This window comes from Rutilus rutilus (assembly GCF_951802725.1).
Source record: "Rutilus rutilus genome assembly, chromosome: 19".
In the NCBI taxonomy this organism is placed as follows: domain Eukaryota; kingdom Metazoa; phylum Chordata; class Actinopteri; order Cypriniformes; family Leuciscidae; genus Rutilus; species Rutilus rutilus.
This window is the reverse complement of record NC_140232.1, coordinates 32,794,656-32,821,465: the sequence shown is the minus strand read 5'-3', so window position 1 is coordinate 32,821,465 and position 26,810 is coordinate 32,794,656. Positions and strand designations below refer to the sequence as shown.

The 26,810-nt window shown below is 38.7% G+C and overlaps 1 protein-coding gene across 1 annotated transcript in view; it reads left to right on the top strand.

Moving 5' to 3' along the window:
* The window catches only part of gcn1 (GCN1 activator of EIF2AK4), a 54,040-nt gene that overhangs the window by 7,082 nt on the left and 20,148 nt on the right, over positions 1-26,810 (top strand). The window contains exons 10-41 of the mRNA XM_084388601.1: positions 1,305-1,379; positions 1,460-1,588; positions 2,589-2,639; positions 3,043-3,141; positions 4,176-4,349; positions 4,447-4,599; positions 5,172-5,264; positions 5,709-5,784; positions 6,602-6,761; positions 6,847-7,036; positions 7,118-7,242; positions 7,900-8,078; positions 8,181-8,274; positions 8,934-9,047; positions 10,210-10,408; positions 11,537-11,686; positions 11,822-12,003; positions 12,949-13,029; positions 13,119-13,262; positions 14,743-14,867; positions 17,032-17,221; positions 17,494-17,564; positions 18,089-18,254; positions 18,343-18,537; positions 21,012-21,258; positions 22,033-22,154; positions 22,504-22,618; positions 23,211-23,390; positions 23,582-23,802; positions 24,664-24,732; positions 24,835-24,973; positions 25,805-26,001. Coding sequence (XP_084244727.1) covers positions 1,305-1,379; positions 1,460-1,588; positions 2,589-2,639; positions 3,043-3,141; positions 4,176-4,349; positions 4,447-4,599; positions 5,172-5,264; positions 5,709-5,784; positions 6,602-6,761; positions 6,847-7,036; positions 7,118-7,242; positions 7,900-8,078; positions 8,181-8,274; positions 8,934-9,047; positions 10,210-10,408; positions 11,537-11,686; positions 11,822-12,003; positions 12,949-13,029; positions 13,119-13,262; positions 14,743-14,867; positions 17,032-17,221; positions 17,494-17,564; positions 18,089-18,254; positions 18,343-18,537; positions 21,012-21,258; positions 22,033-22,154; positions 22,504-22,618; positions 23,211-23,390; positions 23,582-23,802; positions 24,664-24,732; positions 24,835-24,973; positions 25,805-26,001 — 4,505 coding nt within the window. The remainder of the gene's footprint in view (positions 1-1,304; positions 1,380-1,459; positions 1,589-2,588; positions 2,640-3,042; positions 3,142-4,175; positions 4,350-4,446; positions 4,600-5,171; positions 5,265-5,708; positions 5,785-6,601; positions 6,762-6,846; positions 7,037-7,117; positions 7,243-7,899; positions 8,079-8,180; positions 8,275-8,933; positions 9,048-10,209; positions 10,409-11,536; positions 11,687-11,821; positions 12,004-12,948; positions 13,030-13,118; positions 13,263-14,742; positions 14,868-17,031; positions 17,222-17,493; positions 17,565-18,088; positions 18,255-18,342; positions 18,538-21,011; positions 21,259-22,032; positions 22,155-22,503; positions 22,619-23,210; positions 23,391-23,581; positions 23,803-24,663; positions 24,733-24,834; positions 24,974-25,804; positions 26,002-26,810) is intronic.

Below are 26,810 nucleotides of genomic sequence, written 5' to 3'. Positions count from 1 at the left end.
TATCACACACTATTCATTAGCACACAGATGCATCATGATATCATCATTACTGCTCAGAACAAATGTTGACCCTGGATCACAAAACCAGTCACGAGTCGCACGGGTATATTTGGGGCAATAGCCAACAATACATTGTATGGGTCAAAATTATCGATTTTTCTTTTATGCCAAAAATCATTAGGATATTAAGTAAAGATCATGTTCCATGAAGATATTTTGTACATTTCCTACCGTAAAGATATAAAACATTTATTTTTGTGAGTGAATGCTGCACAATCGCCAACATAAATGGACAACTTTAAAGGAGATTTTCTCAATGTTTTGATTTTTTTGCACCCTCAGATTCCAGATTTTCAAATAGTCGTATCTCGACCAAATATTGTCATATCATAACAAACTATACATCAATGGAAGGCTTATTTATTCAGCTTTCAGATGATGTATAAATCTCAATGTCCAAAAATTTACCCTTTTGACTGATTTTGCGGTCCAGGGTCACAAATGATTATGATATAATGTTACTGTCAGTGTCATTTTAGTACAATTGAAATACTATTATAGTTTTGAATTTATTTTAATATTTATTAATCTGTTAATGTTAATAAATAAAATACAACTGTTCCTTGTTAGTTCAGGTTCATTTAATAATATGAACAGACACAACTTTTGATTTTAATTATGAATTAGAAAATGTTCAAATTAGAAGCATTTTTTATATTAACTAACGTAGTTAACTAATTAAGTAAAAAAAAAAAACTGTATGTCTATATATGCGTTTTTGATTAATATTTATTTCAGCTTTATTTTAGTACAAGTGAAACTAAATTAAAATGAGAAGTGTGTGTGTGTGTATATATATATATATATATATAAAAATACGGTATATATATATATATATATATATATATATATATATATATATATATATATATATATATATATATATATACCGTATATAATATTATTTCAGTTAATGTTTATTTTATTTGAACAAAGAAAATGTTTTGTATGGTTTTAGTTCAATATAATAACCCTGGTTAGTTTTAACTATTAAAAGGACAAATATATATATATATATATATATATATATATATATATATATATATATATATATATATATAAAAAAGAGTATTTCTTCCAGTCCATTGATAATTGCTTTTGTTTATAGAAATGCTCACATGAAACATATAGATAGTGTATTAGTTTCTACCTAGCATGAACAAGATATTACTTATTACTATACTGATTGTTAATTTCTGAATAATTCTGAGTATGTCCATCTCTGTTATCTGTCTTTCCTCCAGCGATCTCCTCCATGTTGGCGTCTCTCACACTTGACCTGAGTCAGTATGCGCTGGACATCGGGAAGGGCATCTCTAGTGAGTCTTCATCAGTATGATCGAGAGGTTGGTCTGAGGCGTCACGTGCAGGTTTAATGTGATGTGTCTGTGTGTTTCAGGTCAGCTGAAGGCCAATAACCCAGAGCTCATGGACCAGGCGGTGGCGGCCCTTCAGAATCTGGTCCAACAGTGTAGCGACCCGAGCGCCGTCCAGGACCTCGTCAAACACCTCTTCGCCATCCTCGGAGGTCAGTGAGCACTTTCAAGGTTTCAACGGTCATGTACTCTTAAAATGGAAAATTCATAGAAATAATCTTAAAAAATCATTTTCATTTTAATAGTGACGTTCATAATATGATGATTTGATGCTCAAGAAACATTTCTGATTATCATCAATGTTTAAAACAGTTGTGCTGCTTCATATTTTTGTGGAAACTTTACAAAAATACACAACAGTTCAAAAGGTACGGTTAAGTAAAATAATACTACATACTAAAAAACATTGAATACTTTTATTAGGCAAGGACGCATTAAATTGATCAAAAGTGACAGTAAAGATCATTATAATGTTACAAAAGATTCTATTTTTTTTTAAAAAGTTCATTTGAACTTTCTATTCATCAAAGAATCCTGAAAATAATGTATTATAATGTAATAATGTATTTTCCACAAAAATAAAGCATTTTTACATGATAATAATAATAATAGGAACCTTAATAATTATAAAAAAAATAGCATGGAAAAGCACACCACAAGTTTGACTCATGCTTTTTTTGCTTAAAGATGAAGACCCAACTTTATGCATGTTTTGTAAGATTCCCCTCTCTGTTAAACATATTTTATTAGATTGTCCTGGACTTAACACAAGTAGAATGCTCTTTTATGACGTTACCTCACTTAAGGACTTTAGTAAGATTATGCCTGAAAAGGTTTTGGAATTTTTATCATATGTTAATTTAAAAAAATCTTGTATAATATGACTTGCTGTTTTTGTTTTTTATAGCATTTATATGATATTTGTATTTTTGTAATTTAATTTGTGCCATGAAAATAGCTTGACATGTGCTGACATGGCACTAAATAAAACGATCTGAATCTGATTCTGGAAAACCACACCAGTAATCTCAGTAAAATTATAATATGAAGCTCATTATCCAGTAATCATTACACATCATCTCACACACACCACCAGATCCTGCTCACTTTGAAAAGCAGGATATTCCTAATTGTTGATGTTGTTTTGCACAGGCTCCGAGGGGAAGCTGACTGTTGTGGCCCAGAAGATGAGCGTTCTCTCGGGTGAATATCTGTCTCATATGCTCATTACGCCTGTTTGGACAGCAAAGGTTTTACACACTGGTTTTGTTTTCTAATAGCTAATCTTGAAATAAAGTATCTTTTGATCACTGCTAATTTCCATCAGGAAACCTACAGACATCTTTGACCCCTGTGCTTGTCTAGCGTCTTTTGCAGCATTTTTGTGTCAAGTTAAAGGAAGTTCAACTTTAAAAAAAACATGTTTTGAGACCTCACTTTTTTCCATTCCACTACCATATGTCTTTAAAATAAAACGTTTTTAAATGCGAAAACACACGCTTTGTTTAAAACAAGTTTATCTCCCAAATCTCATTCTCACTTCTGCATGAATATGTGAGTCTTTAAGTAACGTATTAAGCTTCATTTATGTGTGTTTTTGAAACAGGAATCAGAAGTTGCAGTCATCACGCCGTCTCTGGCACTTCCTCTCAGTCTCTGAGCTCCAGTGTGGCTGTGATGTTCATTCCATACCTGCAACAGGAAGGTGAGACACCTACGGGCTTTTAATTACATTAAAAAGTAACTTTTTTCATTCTGGTTTAAACACTGAACATCCATATAAGTATGAGAGCATTTCGACTACTTTCATAAACCAGGGTTAGTGAGTTGATGTAACGCTAATAATGAATTCAATTATTATTATTATTATTATAATAAATATTATCTAAATATAGCACTTAAAAAGTTTTAAGTTTACTTGTCGTGACCATTAACTGATGCCTGAGAACTGTAACATTGCTAAATCATTGAATAGTGTTATTTTAGTATCACTTAGATACTATTATAGATTTTAAGTTTTAAATGCCTATTTAGTTTATAATTTGTAATCATTTTATTACTTAAGGTTTTTCAACTACATCAAGTTAAACTAAATGAAATGAGAAATGTTTCTATGGCAACTAGCTGTAATAAAATAAGTTTAAGTTCTTTTTACCTTCCTTGATTTAGTTGTTAAGGGTTAGTTGTTATTTAGTTGTATATTTTATTTTAAGTATCCAATATGTTTTTTTTTTTATGTTTTCAGTTTCAGTTTAACTATTATAATACTGTCATTGAAATATTAACCTAAAATCTCAGTAGGAAGTAAATATTTTAAGTTAAATATTGACAAATTGTTGTGAAGCCCTGACTTAAAATATCAAGATTTTATGTCTACCCAGTTTACCATTTAAAGATTTAATATGGATTTTTAACTTTTGTTGCAAAATTGGTTTTAAATTAATAAATTAATTTACATTAAACGATCTTAAAATGTCTTGCATTTCATAATTTTTTGTTGATGATTTTGATGTACATCAAGTTAAACTAAATTACATGCAAAATGATTCCATGAAACTGGCATTTCTACCCAATTTGTTAATACCCAACGACTAGATATGAATTTTTAACTTTGTTTGGTTGCAAATTGGTCGTAAACTTGTAATTTAATTCACGTTAAACAATCTTAAAAGGTCTTATGTTTCTTAAACATGCATAAAAGCCTAATATCTGCTGATTGTTGTATTTGTGTGTTTATAGTCCATGAGGGGACGCTGGTGCATGCGGCGTCTGTGTTATCTCAGTGGACGGGCCGTTTGACGGTGAACGTACCCTCAGAGTTGAGGGAATGGTTTAAAAAAGCCTTCGGCCTCAAGACGTCCACGTCCCTCGTGCGTCAGGCGTATCTCCAGGCCATGATCGGGGCTTTCAAAGGTCAGTCGGACTGCTGGGATGTTTCACATGGGTTCATACTCACATGCTGATGTTTTGTCAAAAATAAACAGCGTCTGTGCGTCTTCATTCTGTTCAGGTGACACTCTCAGTCAGGCTGTTGACTTCCTACCTCTCCTCATCCAGACTGTGGAGAAAGCTGCTGCCCAGAATACCCAGCATGCACTGCTGTCTGAGGCCGTGACCGCCTCTGTGCTGCTCTGTCGGCTGTCTGTGCTCGACTCTGTGTCTGGTGAGCGTTCACACTGGCTGTTTTTCCATCCACCTATTTTTATGCACATTTTGGGACATTGCATAATAACGCATGGTTGCATAACTGGACTTTACTAGCAGACCAATCGCATCACAGCATCTCAAACGCTGGTTTGGTGGCTCTGAAACCACTTTGAGCCAAAGTCTGTCATCAGAATGATTTGGTTTAATTCCCTCCAAAAGCGTCTCGCATGATTGCGTTCCCAAACACCAGCATCCGAACGCAAGAGAACGATAGCGTTTAATGTGTTTCCTCTGTCGCTCTGAGACGCAAGTCATTTATAATGAAGGAAAAAAGAGCAACAGTGGCTTCCCCAGTTGCAGCAACTTCCATTTTTATTACATATGTTTTGCACCAACTTCCCAGGAAGTTACGATTATGTTCTCTTGAACACATGGGATGGAAATGCTGCTTTATTCGCAAATGTTCTTTGCGATATTCCCAATTTTGCACACAAGTTATACTCGCAACTTTTGATGGAAACATATCTACATATCTATCCTCCTCCGGTGTCTAATGCTGGTGATCATCATGTTCTTCTGTGTCTTTAGAAGCGAAGCTGGTGTCTTTCTGGAACCTGATACTGGATGAAAAGAAGCCTCTGTTCACCACTGAGAAGTTCCTCTCTCAGGCCAGTGAAGAAGGTCAGAAACGCTCCATTTATCAAACTTATCCAGAGGCGATTTTAGGATTTCATTGATGTGGCTCAGAGGAATATTTTTTGCCGTAAGCGGTTAGACGAAGAAGGCCATATTATGCTTTTTACAAAGTCTTGATTTGTTTTTGAGCTCTTCTAGAATAGATTTTCATGCTTGAATGTTCAAAAAACACATTATTTTCCCCATATTCTCCATTGTTCTCCTCTCTTCCCAGTCTGTCAGTAACGCTCTGAGCTATTTCTCCCAAAAGCATCGCCTTAGTTGGTCATAGAGACCTTTGGTGGCAATTGTTAAACTATTTCAGCTTCATTTTTTATTAATGAAAAATATTTTTTAACAGTTTTAGTTAACAGTAACAACACTGATCAGTAAATCTGATGAAGATCACACACTCACACACACACACACACCTGTGTTCTGTACCCACAGCTCTGTGCACCATCCTGCTGCTGTGTGAAAGACTGTTCCTGGATCAGCCACAAAGACTCAACAACAGCAAGTCTCAGTGAGTCACTACTATTTTTCCCTGAAATGTTTTGTGTAGAATTTAATTATTGGTTGAATTGGCAGAGGGAATTCTATTTCCTGAGTTCAATTTTACGTTTTAGTTTTTTGTTGCTGAAAATGTAAACAAACATCTAAACTAAGCATTTGTAAATCATTTTAATTTCGTAATGATAAAGAATATTCAGTCAGAAAACTTTAAGGCAACTCTAGGATCATTAAAAGTGGGCTATGATATGTAAAATAAAGCCTAATGGGATCTTGTATCACCCTAAAAGTGTTTATTTAGGGATTTGATCGGCTGACTCTACCTTAGCCACTTGTTACACGACTACTAAACAAATTAATAAACACAAATGCATGTGAAATTTTCATTTGCTTGATTTGTTTTACCTCATTACGTAAAAAAAAAAAATTTGACGGCTCATTTGCAAATTATTTTTGTATTATTAATATACTCTTACAGGATTTAATATTTTAAATTAGTTTAATTATTATGTAATTTTTTAGTTTTAGTAATTTAGCAATTGACCCCAAAGCAACTTTGACATCTCTGAAATTATGCTAATTGTATTTATTAGAAGAATTCATAAACACGCACATCTTGTGTTACAGAGTTTTCATATGCCTGTACACATTTTTATCCACTCGGTGATGTCAGGGGGTATTTTGAGCCGACAAAAGCATTGCTGAAATTTGCAGATAACAGGGTTAAGAAAGTAAATGGGGTGAATTTTGGCATTCAACAATAGTGCGAAAACTCTTCATAAGCATCTGTGAGCGATCATGTGACTCAAACCCTTGTCTGCCGTCCTCAGGATGTATCATCAGGCCACAGTTATGGCGCTGCTGTCCCGACAGTGGTGTGTGCGTAAACATGCTAAGCAGACCGTGAAGAAGCTCCTGTCCTCGCTGGGCGGCTCCAGCCTGGCCCACGGCCTTCTGGGAGAACTGAGAGTCATTATTAACAAACACAAGGTGAGGGATGAGGAGGAGTTGAACGATTAGGCTACTTTACACTAACGTGTTTTGAATCTGCTCATTTTTACGTCTCTTGAATCAGATTCTGCCGTCAGATGCTCTTTATACGGAGACGGGTGAGCTGACTGAGATGGGACGCTCGTATGTTGCTCCACGGATCCTGCTGGACGCCCTGAGGGTTATCTGCTCGGCGGCGGCCCAGTGGAACGACCTGCCAGAGACTGAGAAACTGGCCCTGGATATTCTCATCGTTACCCATCATCCCTCCATCGGTCCGTCTCTCTCCCAGTGCTTTTGATTGCATCCGTACAGGAATATCCCAATAGCTGCTAATCACGCTCTTTCTTTTTCAGTGGCCATCAGGTCTGAGTTGTGGCCCTCCCTGCTGTCCACTATGAAGATGGACGCTGCTGATTTCATCGACAAACACCTGGAGAAGATTCTACCTCGCCTGCTAGAAGCCAACACAGACAACCAGGTGCGTTTAAAGTCGGCATGAGAAGTTGCGATAGTCTTTTCTTCCCTATTGTGACGTATATATTCAAGTGAAACGGATTCTGGAACAAGAACAATTGTAGGGCGGGGCTTGATTTTGTCCTTGTGGTTTGCTATTGGTGGATCTCATGTGAGTGACAGGTTGCCCCGCCCTCGTCATCAGAGATGAGAAGAGATGTCACTGCAAGAGGGAGGGGAAGTTTTTCTGATTCAAGATTACGAGGCACATGAATTCAAAAAAAGAATGATGTGCACGGATAAATATTTTATAATAAATACTGCAAAAATAGTATTGTCTATTTTGATTGCATTGTGACTTTAATTTTGCATTGATATAGTAGGACACACACATTGATATAGTAGGGCATGCATTTAAGATTAATATCTGTTGACAGATTTATGCCCATTTTTCATATATATCGTGTAAAATTTATAGTGAGTATAATTTAATTGCAGCCTTTTTATATACATCTTATTTGATAAATAATGTGTATATACTGTATTTTCGATCAAATGCAGTTTTTAAAGAGACTTCATTCAACGACATCAAACTATCTATTGATATAATAGGACGCACATTTAAGATTCGGGTCAGATGTTTGCTGGATTTATGGTTGTCATTGTGTCTCTCTCTCTGTAGGCTGTTCAGAATGCTGTCGGCTCTCTGTCGCTTCTGTCTCCAACTAAACTGCTGCCACGTGTCATGGATCACGTGACCCAGCGCTTGTCCAATCATGCGATGATCCAGGTGACGCGTCAGGAATATGCAATCATGCGAACGCCAGAGGGAGAACTTTATGATAAGAGCATCATTATGAGGTAAAGCGAACTGAATCAGTCCAGATGGAATGAATGAACTTCATTTTTTGAGGTATTGAATGAATGAGAATCACATGGTTCTTCTGCTGTTGTTTTTGGCAGTGCGCAGCAGGAGAGCACAAAGAAAGGCAACATGAAAAGAGAGAACAAGGCTTATTCCTTCAAAGAGCAGATCATTGAAATGGAGCTTCAAGAGGTGAGAGAGAAAAACTGCAAACAATCCACTGGAATATTAAAGGGAACAAGTTGTTTTGGGCTTTATGTTCTAGTGTGCATACTGAATAGTTACTGTACACTGTTTAGTCAAATACTATTTACAGTATGCAACAATAAATATTTCCAACTGAAACACAGAACATTCTCATCTCAGTGCATTACCTGTTTAATTTAGTTGTTGTGTTGAAGATAAACAGCTATTCAGCAAATGTATAATCGTGTTTTGCTATTAAAATTTGGGCACCTAGTGTCAATCTGTTGACTGCCCTATTAAATATTGTGCAAAATATATAGTATAAAAAAAACAAAAAACAATTATATATATATATATAATTACATTTCAGTGATGATGGTGATAATTTTACGTACATCTTATTTCCTGTTAAATATTATATTATATATTGGCTGTTCATTTATATCAGCATTAGCCATTATCATTAAAATGTCTTAACTTTTGTTAGACCAAATAATGAAGTCTAGACATTAAAAATCATGGCCAATATAGCATCCTGTTCATCCACCACATTGACCAATGAAACAAAGTTAAGCGCATTGCATTGTAGGAGACAGTATCTGGTGTAGTGTGCTCTGTTTTATACCGCACATTTGATTGAGCCTCTCCTTGTGTTTGTCCTTCAGGAGATCAAGAAGAAGAAAGGCATCAAAGAGGAGATCCAGCTGTCCAGCAAACAGAAGGAGATGATGCAGAACCAGCTGGAGAAAGAGTCCAGCATCCGCAAGAGATTGCAGGAGGTGAGAGGTCATACCCGAGACACATCATCAGCGTGAACAAACCAATTGTTCACCCAAAAATGAGAATTCTGTCAGTAATTACTCTCCCTCATGTTGTTCCAACCCCGTAAGACTTTCGTTCATCATTGTGAAGCGACCTTGGGTTCTTGAAAGGCGCTATAGAAAATAAACATATTATCTTCAGAACACAAATTAAGGTATTTTTGATTAAATCTGAGTGCTGTCTCACTCCGCCATAGGCTGCAAGGTAATTGAAATCTGCCAGCCCAGAAAAGTGAGTAAAGACATCGTTAAAATAGTCCAAGTGACTACAGTGGCTCAACCTTAAGTTTATCAAGCGACGAGAATACTTTTTGTGCGCAAAAAACAAACAAAAATAACGACTTTATTCAACCATCTCTTCTCTTCCATGTCATTCTCCTGAGCTGTTGACTTAGTGTAACAGCGCAGCGCTTCTGGGTTGTACATCAAAACGTCGGCTCACTACCAGGCCGATGCTGGTCATGTGTGTGATGCTAGCCAATAGTGAGCCTACGTTCTGATGTACAACCCAGAAGCGCTGCGCTGTTACACTACGTGAACTCACTCAGACCCACACAGAAGAACATGAAGAGTTGAATAAAGTCGTTGTTTTTGTTTGTTTTGCGCACCAAAAGTATTCTCGTCGCTTGATAAACTTAAGGTTGAGCCACTGTAGTCACTTGGACTATTTTAACGATGTCTTTACTCACTTTTCTGGGATGGCAGATATCGATTACCTAGCAGCCTATGGAGGAGTGAGACAGCTCTCAGATTTAATCAGAAATATCTTAATTTGTGTTCTGAAGATGAACGAAAGTCTTACGGGGTTGGAACAACATGAGGGAGAGTAAATACTGACAGAATTTTCATTTTTGGGTGAAGTAACCCTTTAAGACATTAAAAAATGTGTTCATGCACATGTATACCTCTGTGCTAAATATTAAGATTACACATGACAGTTTACCGAAAGGAAAAAGGCGGGACTCCTTTTATGAAGTTCCCGGAAGTGCGGTTGTTGTTGGTGGAGCACGAACGATGTAGAGTGAAATATGGTGTACATGAATAAACAGGTGATCGATTAACTTTTGAAGTGTGTGTTTAAGTGTAACACCAGTGAGACGCGTCTCTCTTGTTCTCTCAGTTGGACGTGGAGCTGCAGTGTGTGATGGGTCTGTTGGAGGCGACTCTGGCCCGTCGTCCTCCTCTGATCTGGGTTCATCTTCCTGCGGTCGTGCAGGTTCTTCTTCCCCTCCTGCAGTCTCCTGTGGCCGCTCCACGCGTCAAACCCGTGTTCCTGCGCATCGGCGTCACTCTGATGCCTAAACACCTGCACTACTTGGGTAAGCCTTCCTTTTCCTATTTTCCTAATGATTTATGTACGTTTTTGTGAATGCAAATGCATGTTTAACCCTATAAAACTACTGTTTCATGTTTGATGCGCAAATTTCTAAGGCCTCTGGATAATCAGCATGATCAAGTCTGCTGAAAATCCTGTTGCTACTCCTACATGCCTTCTGTCGTCTGATTGATAGTTCATACTTTATTAGCAAGTAAAAGGCCTTTGAGTATAATGGTAGTTCACGTTTCTTTTGCTGTGAAATCTTTAATGATTTTATTTTACAGTGTCCTTGTTACATATGTTACGTGTACTTACCATATTAATAACAGTAAATCATGCATAATTACATGCAACTAACCCTCAACCAAATCCTACCCTAACCCTATAGTAAGTGCATGTAGTTACTTAATATTACTCAGTACTTAAATATATAATTACACTGTGACAGTGACACCTTAAAATAAAGTCTGATTTTTGTTTAGTAGACATAAGATTATCTTTAATATTGTTAGTAATATTTCAAGATAAACACTTACTGGACTGAAGCAACTGAGAAATGTGAGTGTCAAATATGATCATCAGGCTTTTGAGGAAGGTTTATTTGTTCATCTCTCAATCATCATTGTATTGCATTGTATGTTTTAAAACTACAGAGACGGATCATTAAACATTTGATCTTAGTAAATATCATCTTACTAAGATATATTATTGGCAGGTATAGAGTGACAGCTGATATTAATATGTTTTGGACAAATAAATATCAGCATTTGCACCAAATTGCTTATTTTTGCTCAGTTTGGGCCTCTTAATAAAATTGAGGTGTTTTTCCTCCTTGAGTTTGAGCTCCATATTCTCACTATATCAGACTATTTTAGTCATAAAAGCCTGATGCATCAAATATGATACGCAGAAACACGTATGCAAACTTTTCTTCTTTTGTCTGAATGTTTGATAAACTGTTCCATTTAAAAAAAGAAAAAAAAGAAAGATTTTTCTGACTATTATTTCATATGTCAGGCTTTACAGGGTTAATTCTGTTCGTTCTGATTGTTTTAGCATGTGTGAATAACAGATGCTGTGCTTTTGCTTTCATTGTGGCTCAAATGAGTTTTTCTCTCTACATGTTCAGCGGTTCTCGTGGGTCATGTGACCTTGCGTCAGCTGAAGCCAGAGTGTGATTTGGATCCTGCTTGGGCTCAAGAAGATCTGAACACAGCGACGCAGCGAACCATCTCACTGCTGCATACACACACGACACCTCAGAGAGACGCCAAAACCGGTGAATAACACACACGCCCACATGCAGCGGAGGGGAGAAAATGGACATGAAAACTAAATTACACTTTTGGTGCAAGAAAGTGCAAAAAAATAATAAAGAGCTTCTGTAACTTGGCGAACCTCTCAATGATTGCAGGGTCAGAAGCGTCTGCCCTGCCAGCGCCGGCGTTCTCCTTCTGTTTCCCGCTTCTTCAAGCTGTGTTGAGTCAGAGCAGCGGATCCTCCGAGGACACCGAGCTCACGATGACCCGCGCGCTACAGGTCATCAACACGCACGCTCAGCTGCGGGCGCATTCGGACGACACGGTCATAGACGAGGTACGGCTGGTTGCTTTGCCATTTAATCTGTGGTTTTGATTTATTGATCCATCAACTTTGCATTAACTGAAGTCATTCAGGAATTTTTCAATTAAATTTTTTGATTTCAGATTTGAAATCGATTCCTAAGTTCTGTGGGTTTGGTCAGATATTAAAAATGAGAACATGTAAATGTTCTTCTACATAACTAATTAGCATGCAAGTGAATGTCATTCTTAAGGGCCGTTCACACCAAGTATGATGACTATAGTGATAACGATAAAGATATAGTTCTAAAGATCCGTTCTGATTATATAAATGAGCATCAGAGTCCACATCAAAGCTATTACGATAACGGCACAGAGAAACTGTGAATCTTTTGAATCACTTTCACAATGATTTTTTTCCAGCTGATGAATGATAACATTGACAGCCAATCAGATTTCCTCCTGCTTTAAGAGCCTGAGCATTAAAGCGGCAAAAACAGGTCACTATCGTCCGCTGGTGTGGAAGCTAATATAGTTATCGTTATAATTCTTGATTTGATCAGACCTTTAAAATCTTTTTAAAGTCTTTTTTCCCCCTATTGTGACACATATCCTATTGAAACGGCTTCTGGAACATGAAAAAATGTTGATTTATTTGTCTGAATCGTTGTCATTTGCTACTGCAGCGATCTCATGTGATTTTTCTGATGACTTTTTGTTTTTGATTAAGGGAATTAATAAATGGTTGACCACAATTAGGCGCCAGGATATGATAAGAATTTTGTTGTTGTGATATGAAATATTACATGAATTTTGTTGTTTTGATTATGAATGTTTCATGTCAGTAGCTTATTCAGAATCTCCATCCATGTCATGCGTGCATATTTCGATATTTCGTGCATACATTGATTTGATGTGCATATGTTGATTCTATCCATGTCTAAGAGTTTATAATGAATGTGTCTTCCTGTTTGTCCAGACTGGCCCAGAGCTGCTGCCCAGAGTCAGTATGCTGCTGCTTTTGACCAAAGTGATCGGCACGTCCACCATTCGCCTTCAGGTAGAGCCTCGAATCAAGAGACACACACAGTATTTGAGGAGAGTTGTGTTGTGACCGTGTGTGTGTGTGACCGTGTGTGTGTGTTGTAGGTGCTGGCATCAGACTGTCTGACGGCTCTGTGTACCAGCGCTGGAGGGCAGGAGGGATGTGCGCTCGCCGAACAGCCTGAGATCGACGTTCTGCTGGAGGCTTTACTGTCCTCGTGCTTCTCTGTCAGAGACGCTGCGCTGAGGGTCAGTACCTTTCTGATGTCATCTTACCTTTGAACACGTTTGTATTGACAGTATTAGGGCTGCACAATTAATCGCATTGAAACCGCACGAGATTTGGCAAAGGCTGCGATTATTTTATGCGCAGCTTGTCAGTGCAGCACGGCTGATCGGTAGTAAATACTGCTCCATCTGAACACCAGAGGGCGTCACACACACACACACACACACCACATATCCATCTGAACACCAGAGGGCGTCTCTCACTCACACACACACACACACACACACACACACACACCCCACATATCCATCTGAACACCAGAGGGCGTCACACACACACACACCACATATCCATCTGAACACCAGAGGGCGTCTCTCACTCACACACACACACACACACACACACACACACACACACACCACATATCCATCTGAACACCAGAGGGTGTCTCTCACTCACACACACACACACACACACACCACATATCCATCTGAACACCAGAGGGCGTCACACACACCACATATCCATCTGAACACCAGAGGGCGTCTCTCACTCACACTCACACACACACACACACACACACACACACACACACACACACACACACACACACACCACATATCCATCTGAACACCAGAGGGTGTCTCTCACTCACACACACACACACACACACACACATCCCACATATCCATCTGAACACCAGAGGGTGTCTCACACACACACACACACACCACATATCCATCTGAACACCAGAGGGCGTCTCACACACACACACACACACACACACACACACACACACACACACACACCACATATCCATCTGAACACCAGAGGGAGTCTCTCACACACAGACACACACACACACACCCCACATATCCATCTGAACACCAGAGAGTGTCTCACACACACACACCACATATCCATCTGAACACCAGAGGGCGTCTCTCACACACAGACACACACACACACACACACACACCCCACATATCCATCTGAACACCAGAGGGTGTCTCACACACACATGCTAAATATGCCCCGCCGCAGAAGTACAATAATGGGCATCATTTCAGGAAATCCCTATCGCTGTATCTGAATAATCAGAAGACTGAAAAGCTTTGATTAAACATGACTAATAAACACACGACTGCCTTATTCTGTGTAAGAAGCACATCATCTTACAGAAGGATCCTCAACTGTCGTTATGAAGTGAGTTTGGAGTAAAAGCATGTTATTAAATGTTGTCTTTTGTTGGACAAGAGGTTCATAAATGCTTCTCCTGTTTGGAAAGATGTTCTTTTTAAAGTGACTCAAACTCGCAGTGCTTTCAGACGGAGCAGCGTTTACAGAGCCGATCATCAATGACAAATAATCGCAGCCTTTGCGATTTCAAAATCACGTTAAGCCAAATCGGTATAAGTGCGATTAATCGTGCAGCCCTACTTTGAATTGACAGTATGCTATGAAATGTTTGTAATTAAACCTGTGGACTGACTCTCGCAGGGTCTGCTGGAGATGGAGTTGGCGTTACCCACCGACAGCACTGACGCCAGCGGTCTGAAGATGCTGAGGAGACTGTGGGTGGCCAAATTCGATGTGGAGGAGGAGGGCAGAGCTCTGGCAGAGAAGTGAGTCATGCAGTTTTAGCGTAGAGTCACTCTTTCACACTGCAGCCTGTGGTGCTGGTTCTAATCAGTTTCACATCAGAGTTTGGTTCGGGTTAAAGCTGTAAACTCACTCCAGGGAATTACACTCAAGCTAATTTGAAAACGGGGCTCTGGGAAATGGTTCGTCATGTGGACTCCAGTGCAGTTCACAGTTGTTAGGAAAGCCATCCGGGCTATTCTGTGGAAATGAACTGCTGTTTTATAGCCAACATTTCTCATTTGTGTAAAAAAAAAAAAAACATAATTTTTTTTAAAACATAATTTCTCCATCCTAAAATAATGGACAAAATGCATTTGTGTTGAATTAAAATGGAATAAATTGTCACAGTAAAATGAAAAACCAAAACAAACATGCATTTGTGTTGAAATCAAATAAAATAACATCAAATCAAATTAAAAAAATACATTGTCATCAGCTAAAATCATGGACGTTTCTGAAGTTAAAAGGCATTTGCCTTAAAAAAATAAATAATAATTTGTCAAAAAAAAAAAAAATCACCAGGTAATATTATATATATATATATATATATATATATATTAGGGGTGTAACGATACGCGTATTCGTATCGAACCGTTCGGTACGAGGCTTTCGGTTCGGTTTTCGGTACGCATTACGTACCGAACGGTTCGTTGGACCATTTTTTTCTGCCGACCAAAATTTTGTTATTTCAAATGAAGGCGCGTCGCGGGTGGCAAGCGCGCTCATAGAGGCTGGCGCGACCACAACATCAACTGGCAAATGCAATGTAAGGAACGAAACTGAGCTAGCCTACTCTTATTGTGTTTGTGTGGACCGTTTATCAGTTTTGACCTGTGAAGCGGGACTCGCGAGCCCTATGCGCGAGGCTGATCAAGCAACACCACACAGCGCTAAGAGATTCAGACCAGTAAAGAAAGCATTTACATTTCAAATGCTTTTTGAATTCGCCACTGAAGTAATAACATCGCTGCGAGATCTAGTGAGAAACATGCACATTTCTCTGTTATTAACGGATCAAACAGCGCTGACGTGGAAACCAGGAAGAAACATCGTGCCATGAATGAACTATCCCGTGTCCACAGATAAGCAACATTCACCGTGGAATGGATTTGCTGTAGTAGTAACACTAACTGCAAGGTATGGAAGTTTGTCAGGAATAGTGGGCTATAATGCTGTCAAGTAACATTACGTCTGTTTTATTTTGACATTATGAATACAATTGCTGCCCTCAAATGTTAATCTGAACTAAAATAAACCTTTGTTTATAACTAGCCTACTACTACAATATTAAATTTCATTTTGTCCAAGGAGCTGTTTTGTTTTATATGCTCATAAGAAGAGTCAAGTATAGCTCCATTATTGCTCAGTAAAAAAAGCAAAAAAAAATCATACTTTATGATGTTAGTTTCATTAAATAAAATAATAATAATAAAAAAAATGAATTCAAGGAAATTTCTCTGGCATTTATTTATTTTTGCTGTAGCCTATGGAAAACGTACCGAACCGAACCGTACCGAACCGTGACACAAGTGTATCGTATCGAACCGAACCGTGAATTTTGTGAACCGTTACACCCCTAATATATATATATATATATATATATATATATATATATATATATATATATATATATATAAAAAAGTTTCTTTAGCTAAAATTGTGTACATTTCTAAAGTGAATGCATTAGTGTCAAAATACAATGAAATGATCAAAAATCTACATTATTTCACCTGACTAAATCCAGAAGAACTCTGGCAATGTCTCCGAGACGCTTGAAGAAACCGACATCTTGTTGCCGCAGTTCTTCTGGATTTAGCCTGTCTCAGTTTCTGACTCGATGATGGTGAGATCAGATCAGACCGGCTGTTGTCAGACTCCCTGTGCATACAAACATCTCACTGGATTATTACAATTAATGGCAAAAGGAATGTTTGGAATTGATATTTCCTACTGACACACTACAGCAGAAGATATAAATATCTAAAGCTAAGACTTTTGCACAGTACTGTATATAAAATCCATTATTTCAGCAGCTAGACAATGATTTTTAAACACCTAATCCAGCAGTGAATCATTGATTATTGTTGAAACGCTCTGCAGTGGTGAGTGTTGCTCATGCTGTGTGTGTGTGTGTGTGTGTCTCAGACTCTGGCAGGCTCTGTGTCTGGATCTGGTCCCTGAACTCTGTCCGCTCCTGATCGAGGATGTGATCCACCACGAGGAGGCGGTGCGGTCGGCGGGTGCCGAGGCTTTGTCCAGTGCCGTCAGCCAGTACCAGGAGCAGTCGGCCACCGTTCTGGCCCAACTCACTGAGCTCTACCATCAGAAACTCTACGTGAGTCTCTCACACTGGAGATTTAGGACCAGACATCAATATTTAATCAAGCCTTGTAGCGCTTAATTGAAATTCATCTGGGAAATTAAAGCCGTTGTGTTAAGTGTCATAAATCACTCAGATGGGCTTTTTTAATTCGTTTTTTTATTTATTCATTGCCCTAATATTTAAAATTGAATGGCCATCATTGTGAAGGCGAATCACTCTGGGTTGTCGTTTGAATGGGACGGCTTTGAGTGATGCTCAGGGATTTGTGTGTGTTTTGTGTTCAGAGACCTCCTCCGGTTCTGGACGCTCTGGGACGCATCATTTCTGAAGCTCCTCCAGACCAATGGGAGGCCAGGTAAGAGCATTTACATGATGGCTGTGGGGTTATTATAGATATTTACTTGGAAAACTTACTTAGAAAAAAATTCTAGATATATTTTTGTATTTTTTTATGATGAATTTGAACAACATCTGTGGCAATCTGTGACTATTTTTTGTTGTTGTTATGTAGTTTATGTAGGCTTCATTTTTTATTTCACTCTTTAAATCATTAGATCAAGAGAAAGTTTACTTGTTTAGCTTTTCAAGGTATGAGGGAAATGATTGGACAACTTGAAACAAGGTTGTCATGTCAGTCTCATGCAAAGACCTGTAATAATCTGGTTATACCTTCAAAATGTATATTAAACATTCCCAGTGCTTCACATTTGCCCACAGAACTCCCATTATAATGCATTTCTTGCGAGTTTACAAATTGACTTGCAAAGTGACTTACAAAGGATTATTTGTGATAATCAACATCATGCTACAGCTTTGAGTTTAAATCACCCAGAGTCATGTATCAGGTGTACGGGTGAGTGATGCGTTTCCTGTGTGCAGGTGTGGCATTGCTCTGGCGCTGAATAAACTGGCCGAGTTCTTGGATGAGAGTCAGGTGTTGCCCCTGTTCCTGTTCTTCGTGCCTGACGCTCTAAACGACAGACACACAGAGGTGCGGCGCTGCATGCTGGAAGCGGCACTGTCCGCTCTCAACACACACGGCAAGGTAGTGTTACTCCATCAGACGCCCCGCCAGCCTCGCTCTCGTTCTCCTGCAGCCACGCTCACTCTCTCTCACCGTTTCTGTCTCGCAGGACAACGTGAGCTCTCTGCTGCCCGTGTTCGAGGAGTTCCTGAAGAGCGCGCCGCAGGACGCCAGCTATGACTCTGTGAGGCAGAGTGTGGTCATCCTCATGGGCTCGCTGGCCAAACATCTGGACAAGAGTGACCCGAAAGTCAAACCCATCATGGCCAAGCTGATCACTGCCCTCTCAACTCCGTCACAACAGGTCTGAAGCTATTTTTGCTTGTTTACTTTGTATTAACATCCATCTCAGATGGTCAAGTTTATTTTTATAGCACTGTTCACAATACTCCATTGTTTCATAGCAGTAGGGCTGGGAGAAAAAAATCTGTCACCTAAGCCCCTTTCACACAGCGCATTGAACCCGGGAAATTGCCGGCAAATTGCCGGAACGCCTTCTGTGTGAACGCAAACACGACCCGGGTTTAATGCCGTGATCGATGCCGGGTTGGGGACCTAGTAACATTGCCGTGTTCAGACCCGGGACGCACGCTGTGTGAACAAAAGCCGTAATAATGCCGTGTCGTAGTGATGACGCTGAAGCGCGGGATCGTTCGCCAGCTGTGAAACGGTACGAAATGCGCAATTTTATGATCGAATCAGAGAAATAAATGCACAAGCGTGGTTTCTCGAGAGAGATATCGCAGCTCATAAGCAAACTGAAGACGCTGCTGAGACATTACAAGTCACATCGATGTCACGTGTCTTTCCGGGACATACACGGGACATACACGGGTTGTGTGTGAACGCGCTCTCTGATTCCGGAAAATCACTGGCAGTGTGAATGAACCAAAATCAAATGAACCCGGGTCAAATCCCGGGTCACTTTATCCGTGTATTTTCCAGAATCTCTGTGTGAAAGGGGCACTATAGATGAGGTTGACAGAAGTTTTTTCCACTTTTTTCACCACTTTTGTTCCAACAGAGGATGAAATGTGTCGTTATCTTTGAGCGTTAAGTGTCGTAATGTCCCAAGTAAACACGTGGAAGAGACGTGAGACTGAACGCACTGAAAAGCCGTCACTGTGATCTCGATTCAAACACTCACGTGATCTTCTTCCAATTCGTCTGTCTATTAAGCCTTTGACAAAATCATATCGCAACATTCAAATCTGTGTTGGCGCTGCCGCTGACCCGGAGAGAGTTGTCATAAAACAACTTCACAAACCTCATAGGATCATTATTTCTGTGATACAATAGTTCATATTAGCACAGAAGTACTGGGATAAAAGTTTAAAGTTCAAATAGAAACACTGATGTCTACGATAGCGATCAAAACAGAGTAAATCAGCTTTTGAAAGAAACTTGGCGCTTAAAATAACGCATTTATCGATTACATTTTTCGCCACTAGGTGGCAACAAGTGACTGTTTTATTCAAGAGAATGTGGTAGTGTATGATGCTTCTGAAATAAAAGATTAAGAAAGATGTGATGAATTGTTTTTGTAAATATGACTCATCGTGTACATCATGTACAGTCTGTATAAGTGTATGATTTAGCTTTTCCCCATGGTCTAGTGTAAAACAATATCGCAATGCATTGCAACATCGAATCGGCATATATTGTATATTATATTGTAATATTATATCAGCACCCAAGTATCGTGATAGTATCGATCCGGGAGATAGGTGTATCGTCCCAGCCCTACAAAGCAGCTTTTCCATGCATGATTAACATGATCTTAAAGGGATAGTTCGCCCAAAAATGATATTTAGCCCATGATTTACTCACCCTCAAGCCGTTCGAGATGCATATGTCAATCTTTTTTCAGACGAACACATTTTCAGTTATTTTAGAAAATGTCTTAGATGTTTCAGTGGTTATAGTGTGAGGCTATGGGGTCCAGCTCGTTGAAGTCCGCAAATGTGCACGCATCCTCCACAAAAGTAATCCATCCGGCTCCAGGGGATAAACTAAGGCCTTCTGAGGGTAATCCGTGCGGTTTTGTCGTAAAAATATACATATTTAAAACTTTATAAACGAAAATAACTGGCTTCCGGTGGCGGTCGGCGCGCGTTCACGGAGATGGAAGCGTCGTGGCGTAGAACGAACGTGACAGTGCAGCCAGAGAGCAGAGCAAAACAAAACTCTACGTTCGTTCTACGTCACGACGCTTCCTACGCCATATGCCAGCATCCATCTCCATGAACGCGCGTCGACCGCGACCGGAAGCCAGTTATATTCGTTTAAAAAGTTTTAAATATGTATATTTTTACGACAAAACCGCACGGATTACCCTCAGAAGGCCTTCGTTTATCCCCCTGGAGCCGGATGGATTACTTTTGTGGAGGATGCATGCTCATTTGCGGACTTCAACGAGCTGGACCCCATTGCTTCACATTATAACCACTGAAACATCTAAGACATTTTCTAAAATAACTGAAAATGTGTTCGTCTGAAAAAAGATTGACATATACATCTCGAACGGCTTGAGGGTGAGTAAATTATGGGCTAAATATCATTTTTGGGCGAACTATCCCTTTAAGCAGTTGAGATTTGCTATATAGTGTGTGTGTGTGTGTATATATATATATATATATATATATATATATATATATATACATATATATGTGTAATTACTGTTTGGTTATTTTTCTCATTAAGTGACCGTTTACTGATGCATATAAAAGACAGCGTTAAAATATTCCCACGCATCCCTCTCTGTCTGGTGCTGCTCAGGTTCAGGAGTCGGTGGCGAGTTGTCTCCCTCCTCTGGTTCCTGCTATAAAGGAGGACGCTGGTGGGATGGTGCGGAAGCTCCTGCAGCTCCTGTTGGAGAGCGATAAATACGCCGAGCGGAAGGGAGCCGCTTACGGGCTGGCCGGGCTGGTCAAAGGTCTGGGAATCCTGTCTCTCAAACAGCAGGAGATCATGAGCACTCTGACAGACGCCATCCAGGACAAGAAGAACTCCAGACGCAGAGAAGGTGAGCGAGGCTAAGGCTTACAAAGCATTGTTTAAGGAGAAAACGTGTGCTTTATTGGCATGACAAATTATATATGTATTCATATTTTTTTTATTAAAAAAAATATTTTATTATATTTATACACTGCCTGACCAAAAAAAAGTCGTTGTTTCGATTTAAATAGGCAAATGTTTAAGAGTCTGTGATTGGATCATTATTGCAGGGATTATTATAATTCTAGCATGTGAATATGTTTGATGGAAATAAATGTGATGTTATTTCCATCAGGAGGTGCGTCAGTTTTTGGTCAAGATCTTGATTTTACAAAGTAAGAGTCCAGCACTCTGTAAAGTCTCCTCCAGCACATCACAAACACTTTCAATGGGTTTAAAGTTTCAAATCCTCTGGATTCAGAGGAGCCGATTCATGTGTGGAAACCTATCATTTAAAAAAAAATTATTTTGTTTATTAATAATTAATAAATACATTAAAACGATGCAAAAAGTAAACTGAAATTAAGTAAACCAATGATATTAACTAGTTAAATAATGATGAAATAATGGACTGATTTTGAGCTAGTGGTTAGTGCCTGAGTTGTGGTGCACATGTGGGTGAAGCAGGTTCGAGTCTTGCTTGTGTACTGTTCCCATTCCCTGCTCTCTTCCTTTCCACAGAAAGTTAAACATTTAAGAAAAAATTTTAATAAAGTAGCATGTTATAATTGAGCTAGAGCATGAAGAAAAACAGTAAGAGTTGAAGAAGGTAATACTAAGCCCTTAATGTTCTCTCTCACAGGTGCTCTGTTCGCGTTTGAGATGTTGTGTAATATGCTGGGGAAGTTATTTGAACCGTATGTGGTCCACGTCCTCCCGCACCTGCTGCTCTGTTTTGGTGACGGGAACCAGTACGTCAGAGAGGTAGATTTTCCCCACACCTTGTGGTCTTTGCACTTGACCACTTGTCTACTTGCATGACGTGTTTCCTGTATTTGGCCCAAGTGTTCAAGTAGGCGTGAAGACTGCAAGTCTTTCCCTTCTTATTGTGACTATCATTGCGATATTGATGCTAAAACGATATATTGTGAAGCCCTAATCACTACCATTATCACATATGCGATGATAATCAGATGTTTTTATTGGCTGTGTCTGTGTATTGTCACTTTTTTTCTGCTTTCACTAAGGATGGACTAATATATCATATTGTAAATGAATGCGTGTGTCCTTTACTCTACATGCGGCGTCATGATGTGTTGTTTTGCTGTGTCAGGCTGCGGACGACTGTGCCAAGGCCGTGATGAGGAATCTGAGCGCTCACGGGGTGAAGCTGGTGCTGCCGTCTCTGCTGGTGGCGCTGGAGGAGGAGTCCTGGAGAACCAAAGCAGGTCTGCTGCTCACTGTCACATGCAGACACCGCATTCATTTCAGATATTACCCATGTTGATATTACCATATGAATATGTGAATATTTTTTTATGTGAATTCTTGGGAAGCTAAATAGTTTTTGAGAGTGTAATGTTCAGCCCTATAATTATATTTTTAATTAAAAAAATATATTTTTAATTTAGTATGTTTAATAAAAGTTTTTTTTTAATTATTATAATGATTTTTTAATTATAATTACTATTGTTTATTTTATATTATTATTATATTTTTATTAATCACCATCTCACATGGAAATGCAGAGCATTGTCTAATTATTTTTTATAGTATTTTGTATTTTAATTATAATTATGGTGTCTTTCATACTTGTGTATTTTAGATAATAATTATTATTATTATTTATTATACATTTTTTATTATCCATCTTCACTGTCTCACATGGAAATGCAGAATGTTTTTACATGTATTTTAATTGTATATATTTTAATTTTATTTGTATATTATTTAATATTTTTTTGTTGTTGATCATTATCACTATCTTACATGGAAATTCAGAAGCATAGTGTTTTAGATTTCTGTCTAATCCGTGCGTAGGGTCCGTGGAGTTGTTGGGTGCGATGGCGTACTGCGCTCCTAAGCAGTTGTCCTCGTGTCTGCCGAACATCGTCCCCAAGCTGACGGAGGTTCTGACGGACTCTCATGTGAAGGTGCAGAAGGCCGGTCAGCAAGCGCTCCGACAGATCGGCTCTGTTATCCGCAACCCTGAGATCCTGGGTATGAAACATTCATGTTTGAAGAAAGTGCTTAAAGCATTATTTGTCAGTCTAGGATGTTTGAAAGAATCCCAGCGGTCTGTGTGTTGTGTAAATCTGCGTGTTTTGTTCGGGTGGGAGGTGTGGCACAGTGTTAAAGGACTGGGGCTTTAATGTTGTGATGACACTGAACTGATATTGTGAATTCGGCAGCGATCACCCCCATCCTGCTGGACGCTTTGACTGACCCGTCTCATAGGACGCATCACTGCCTGCAAACGCTGCTGGACACCAAGTTTGTGCACTTCATCGACGCTCCGTCTCTGGCTCTGATAATGCCCATCGTCCAGAGAGCCTTCCAGGACCGATCCACCGACACGCGCAAGATGGCCGCGCAGATCATCGGAAACATGTACTCGCTAACCGACCAGAGGGTAGGACATGATTCTCACCTGACCGCAACTGGCTCTTTTATATCCTAAATATTGTGTTAGAAATGTTGAAAAGTTGACAACCTCTGGTTCCTTTTTTTTTTTCACCCAAGAAATCCAAGCGGATTGGACGAGCCACATTTGCAACCATTCAAAAACAAAAGATACACATACAATACCCTTCAAAAGTTCATAAAAAAAATTGTTGTTGGAAAAATGAATTCAGCAAGGACACTGATTGATCAAAAGTGACAGTAAAGACATTTATAATGTTACAAACATTTTTATTTAAAATAAATGCTGTTCTTTTCATCAGTTTCCACAAAAATATGAATCAGCACGACTGTTTTCAACATTGATAATAATCATAAATGTTTCTTGAGCAGCAAATCAGCATATTAGAATGATTTCTGAAGGATCATGTGACACTGAATCTGAAAATTAATAAATAATACATTACATTTTAAAATATATATTCAGATAGAAAACGGTTATTTTAAATTTCAATAATATTTCTGTTTTTACTACATTTTTGACCAGCAAGAGACTTCTTTCAAAAACAAACAAAAACTTTTCACTGGTATTGTAATAGCAGTTTTATTATTTATTTAATATTTCAGTGCATTCAGTTATTTATATAACTGTTTTTAATGTTTGTTTTTTAAATAAATAATGTGGCTTGAGCATCCGTATACAGCCTGCAATTTAAAATGGTTAATTCTGATTATTTATATAAAATTCTATAAAGAAATTAAATGCTTTAGGCCAGTAATTTTAGATAAGAACACCTGTTAACCATGGTAAATCACTGTAACACACGGCCTTGAGTGGCTCATTGCTTTAATATCTTCTTTTCTTTTTTAGGATCTGTCTCCATACCTACCCAGCGTGATTCCAGGACTCAAGGCGTCTCTGTTGGACCCCGTGCCCGAGGTAATATAGTCCGCACTGATCCGTGGAAACTCTTAAAGCCCACTCATAAAGCCGTGTTATATGGAAAGGCTGTTTTTAATGGCGTCTGTCAATCTCTCTCAGGTGCGGACCGTGTCTGCTAAGGCTCTGGGTGCCATGGTGAAGGGTATGGGCGAGTCTTGCTTCGATGATCTGGTGCCGTGGCTCATGGAGACGCTGGCGTCAGAACAGAGCTCTGTGGACCGCTCTGGTGCCGCTCAAGGTGATTCACTGCACCATTAGAGGGCAGCAGAGAGATGCAGAACACACACACACACACTACCAGGGCCTGAAGTGCACCTTTCCCCAGAGGACGACATGTGCTCTTAAAAGAACACACCAACTTTTTGGGACTTTAGCTTATTCACCGTATCCCCCAGAGTTCGATAACTCCATACATACCCTTCTCATCTCTGTGCGTGCCGTAACTCTGTCTGACGCTTAGCTTAGCACAAAGACTGGCGGTAGCAGTGCTTCTCCTTCTGATAATATAGTTCCCGGTATGTATACGGTTAGAAGATGGCTGTCTCTCATGTGACCTTGTTATTTGTACACGCTGTGACTATACAAATCACAACATGTAAATAGAAAATGTTGGCATTATTTTGTCACTTATTGGGAGCGGTATGCTAGCTGGAGCCGTTTACCTCCAGTCTCTGTGCTAAGCTAGGCTAGCAGTGGGTGCGTCAGTTATAGTTATTTTACATCTATTTTTAGTCTCAAAGTGAAACACTCGCACTGTCAAGCCCTGATTACACCAGCATACCAGTGTGTTTGTCTTTCTGCCTGACTGTATTAGGCAAGGCCAGGCAAGTTTGTTTATATAGCACATTTCATACACTGTGGCAATTCAAAGTGCTTTACATAGAAAGGAATAAAAATAATCACAAAATGAAAGCAAGGAAAATTAAAACAGTTATTCAAAACAGTTCTAAAATTTCACACTATGGTAATTCAAAGTGCTTTGCGTAGAAAATAAGCACAAAATAAAAGCGGTTATAAAAGGAATGAATTAGATTAATTGTATTAATGTTGTGCTGTATTCCTCTGTTAGGTCTGGCTGAGGTGATGGCAGCGTTAGGTGTGGAGAAGCTGGACAAACTGATGCCAGACGTGGTCCAGACGGCCAGTAAGGTGGACATCGCTTCTCACGTCAGAGACGGATACATCATGATGTTCATCTACCTCCCGCTGACCTTTGGGGACAAATTCACCCCATACGTGGGTCCCATCATCCCCTGCATCCTAAAGGTCAGACAACATGTTTAAACACTTACTAATCGTTTCGCAATGTTTCTCTTGTGCATTTTCAAGTTCAACAGAAGTTCAAAATGTTTAAATTTCAACACAATTGTTAAAAAGTATTTAAATTGTTTGATTACAACATGAAATCAAAATTATGTGATGCTTTATTTTCTTAATAAAATAAATATAGATTTTATTATAAGAATGTTTATTTGAATAATTAAGCAAATGTTTACATTTTAATATTTTAGAATGTATTTTCTTACTAATAAATTATTAATAAAGTGGTTAATGTTTATTTTTCTAATATTTATTTATAAAAATAAATATTAAGAAATGTATTTTCTTAGTACCGGTAATAATAATTTATTACTAAGAAAATAAATATCTCAATATGTATTTTCTTAATTTAAATATTAATTAATTAATGTGAATTAGTGTTTATTTTCGTTATATTTAAGAAAATACATATTAATAAATAAATAAATATTTATTTTCTTAATACATTTTCCTGGTTATTGTGCATTGATGGATCAGTCCATGTTTCACTGAAGAAAAACTTTCATTAAAATGTAATAACTCTCGTTAACTGTATTTTTCTTTGACTTGAATCAGGCCATGTGGGTGGGAAAAAATATGAACCAATAATATCCTATGCTATTTTTCACAATTCAGTCAGGATGGCATTCATTCCTTGTTATTTCCCACTAAATATTGTTTCACTCTCAAATTCATAATTGCGTTGCATTACGTTACGTTGTTTATCCAGGAATATTGTACTCATCTAGTCATAGATAAGCTGGTCTGTTTGATTG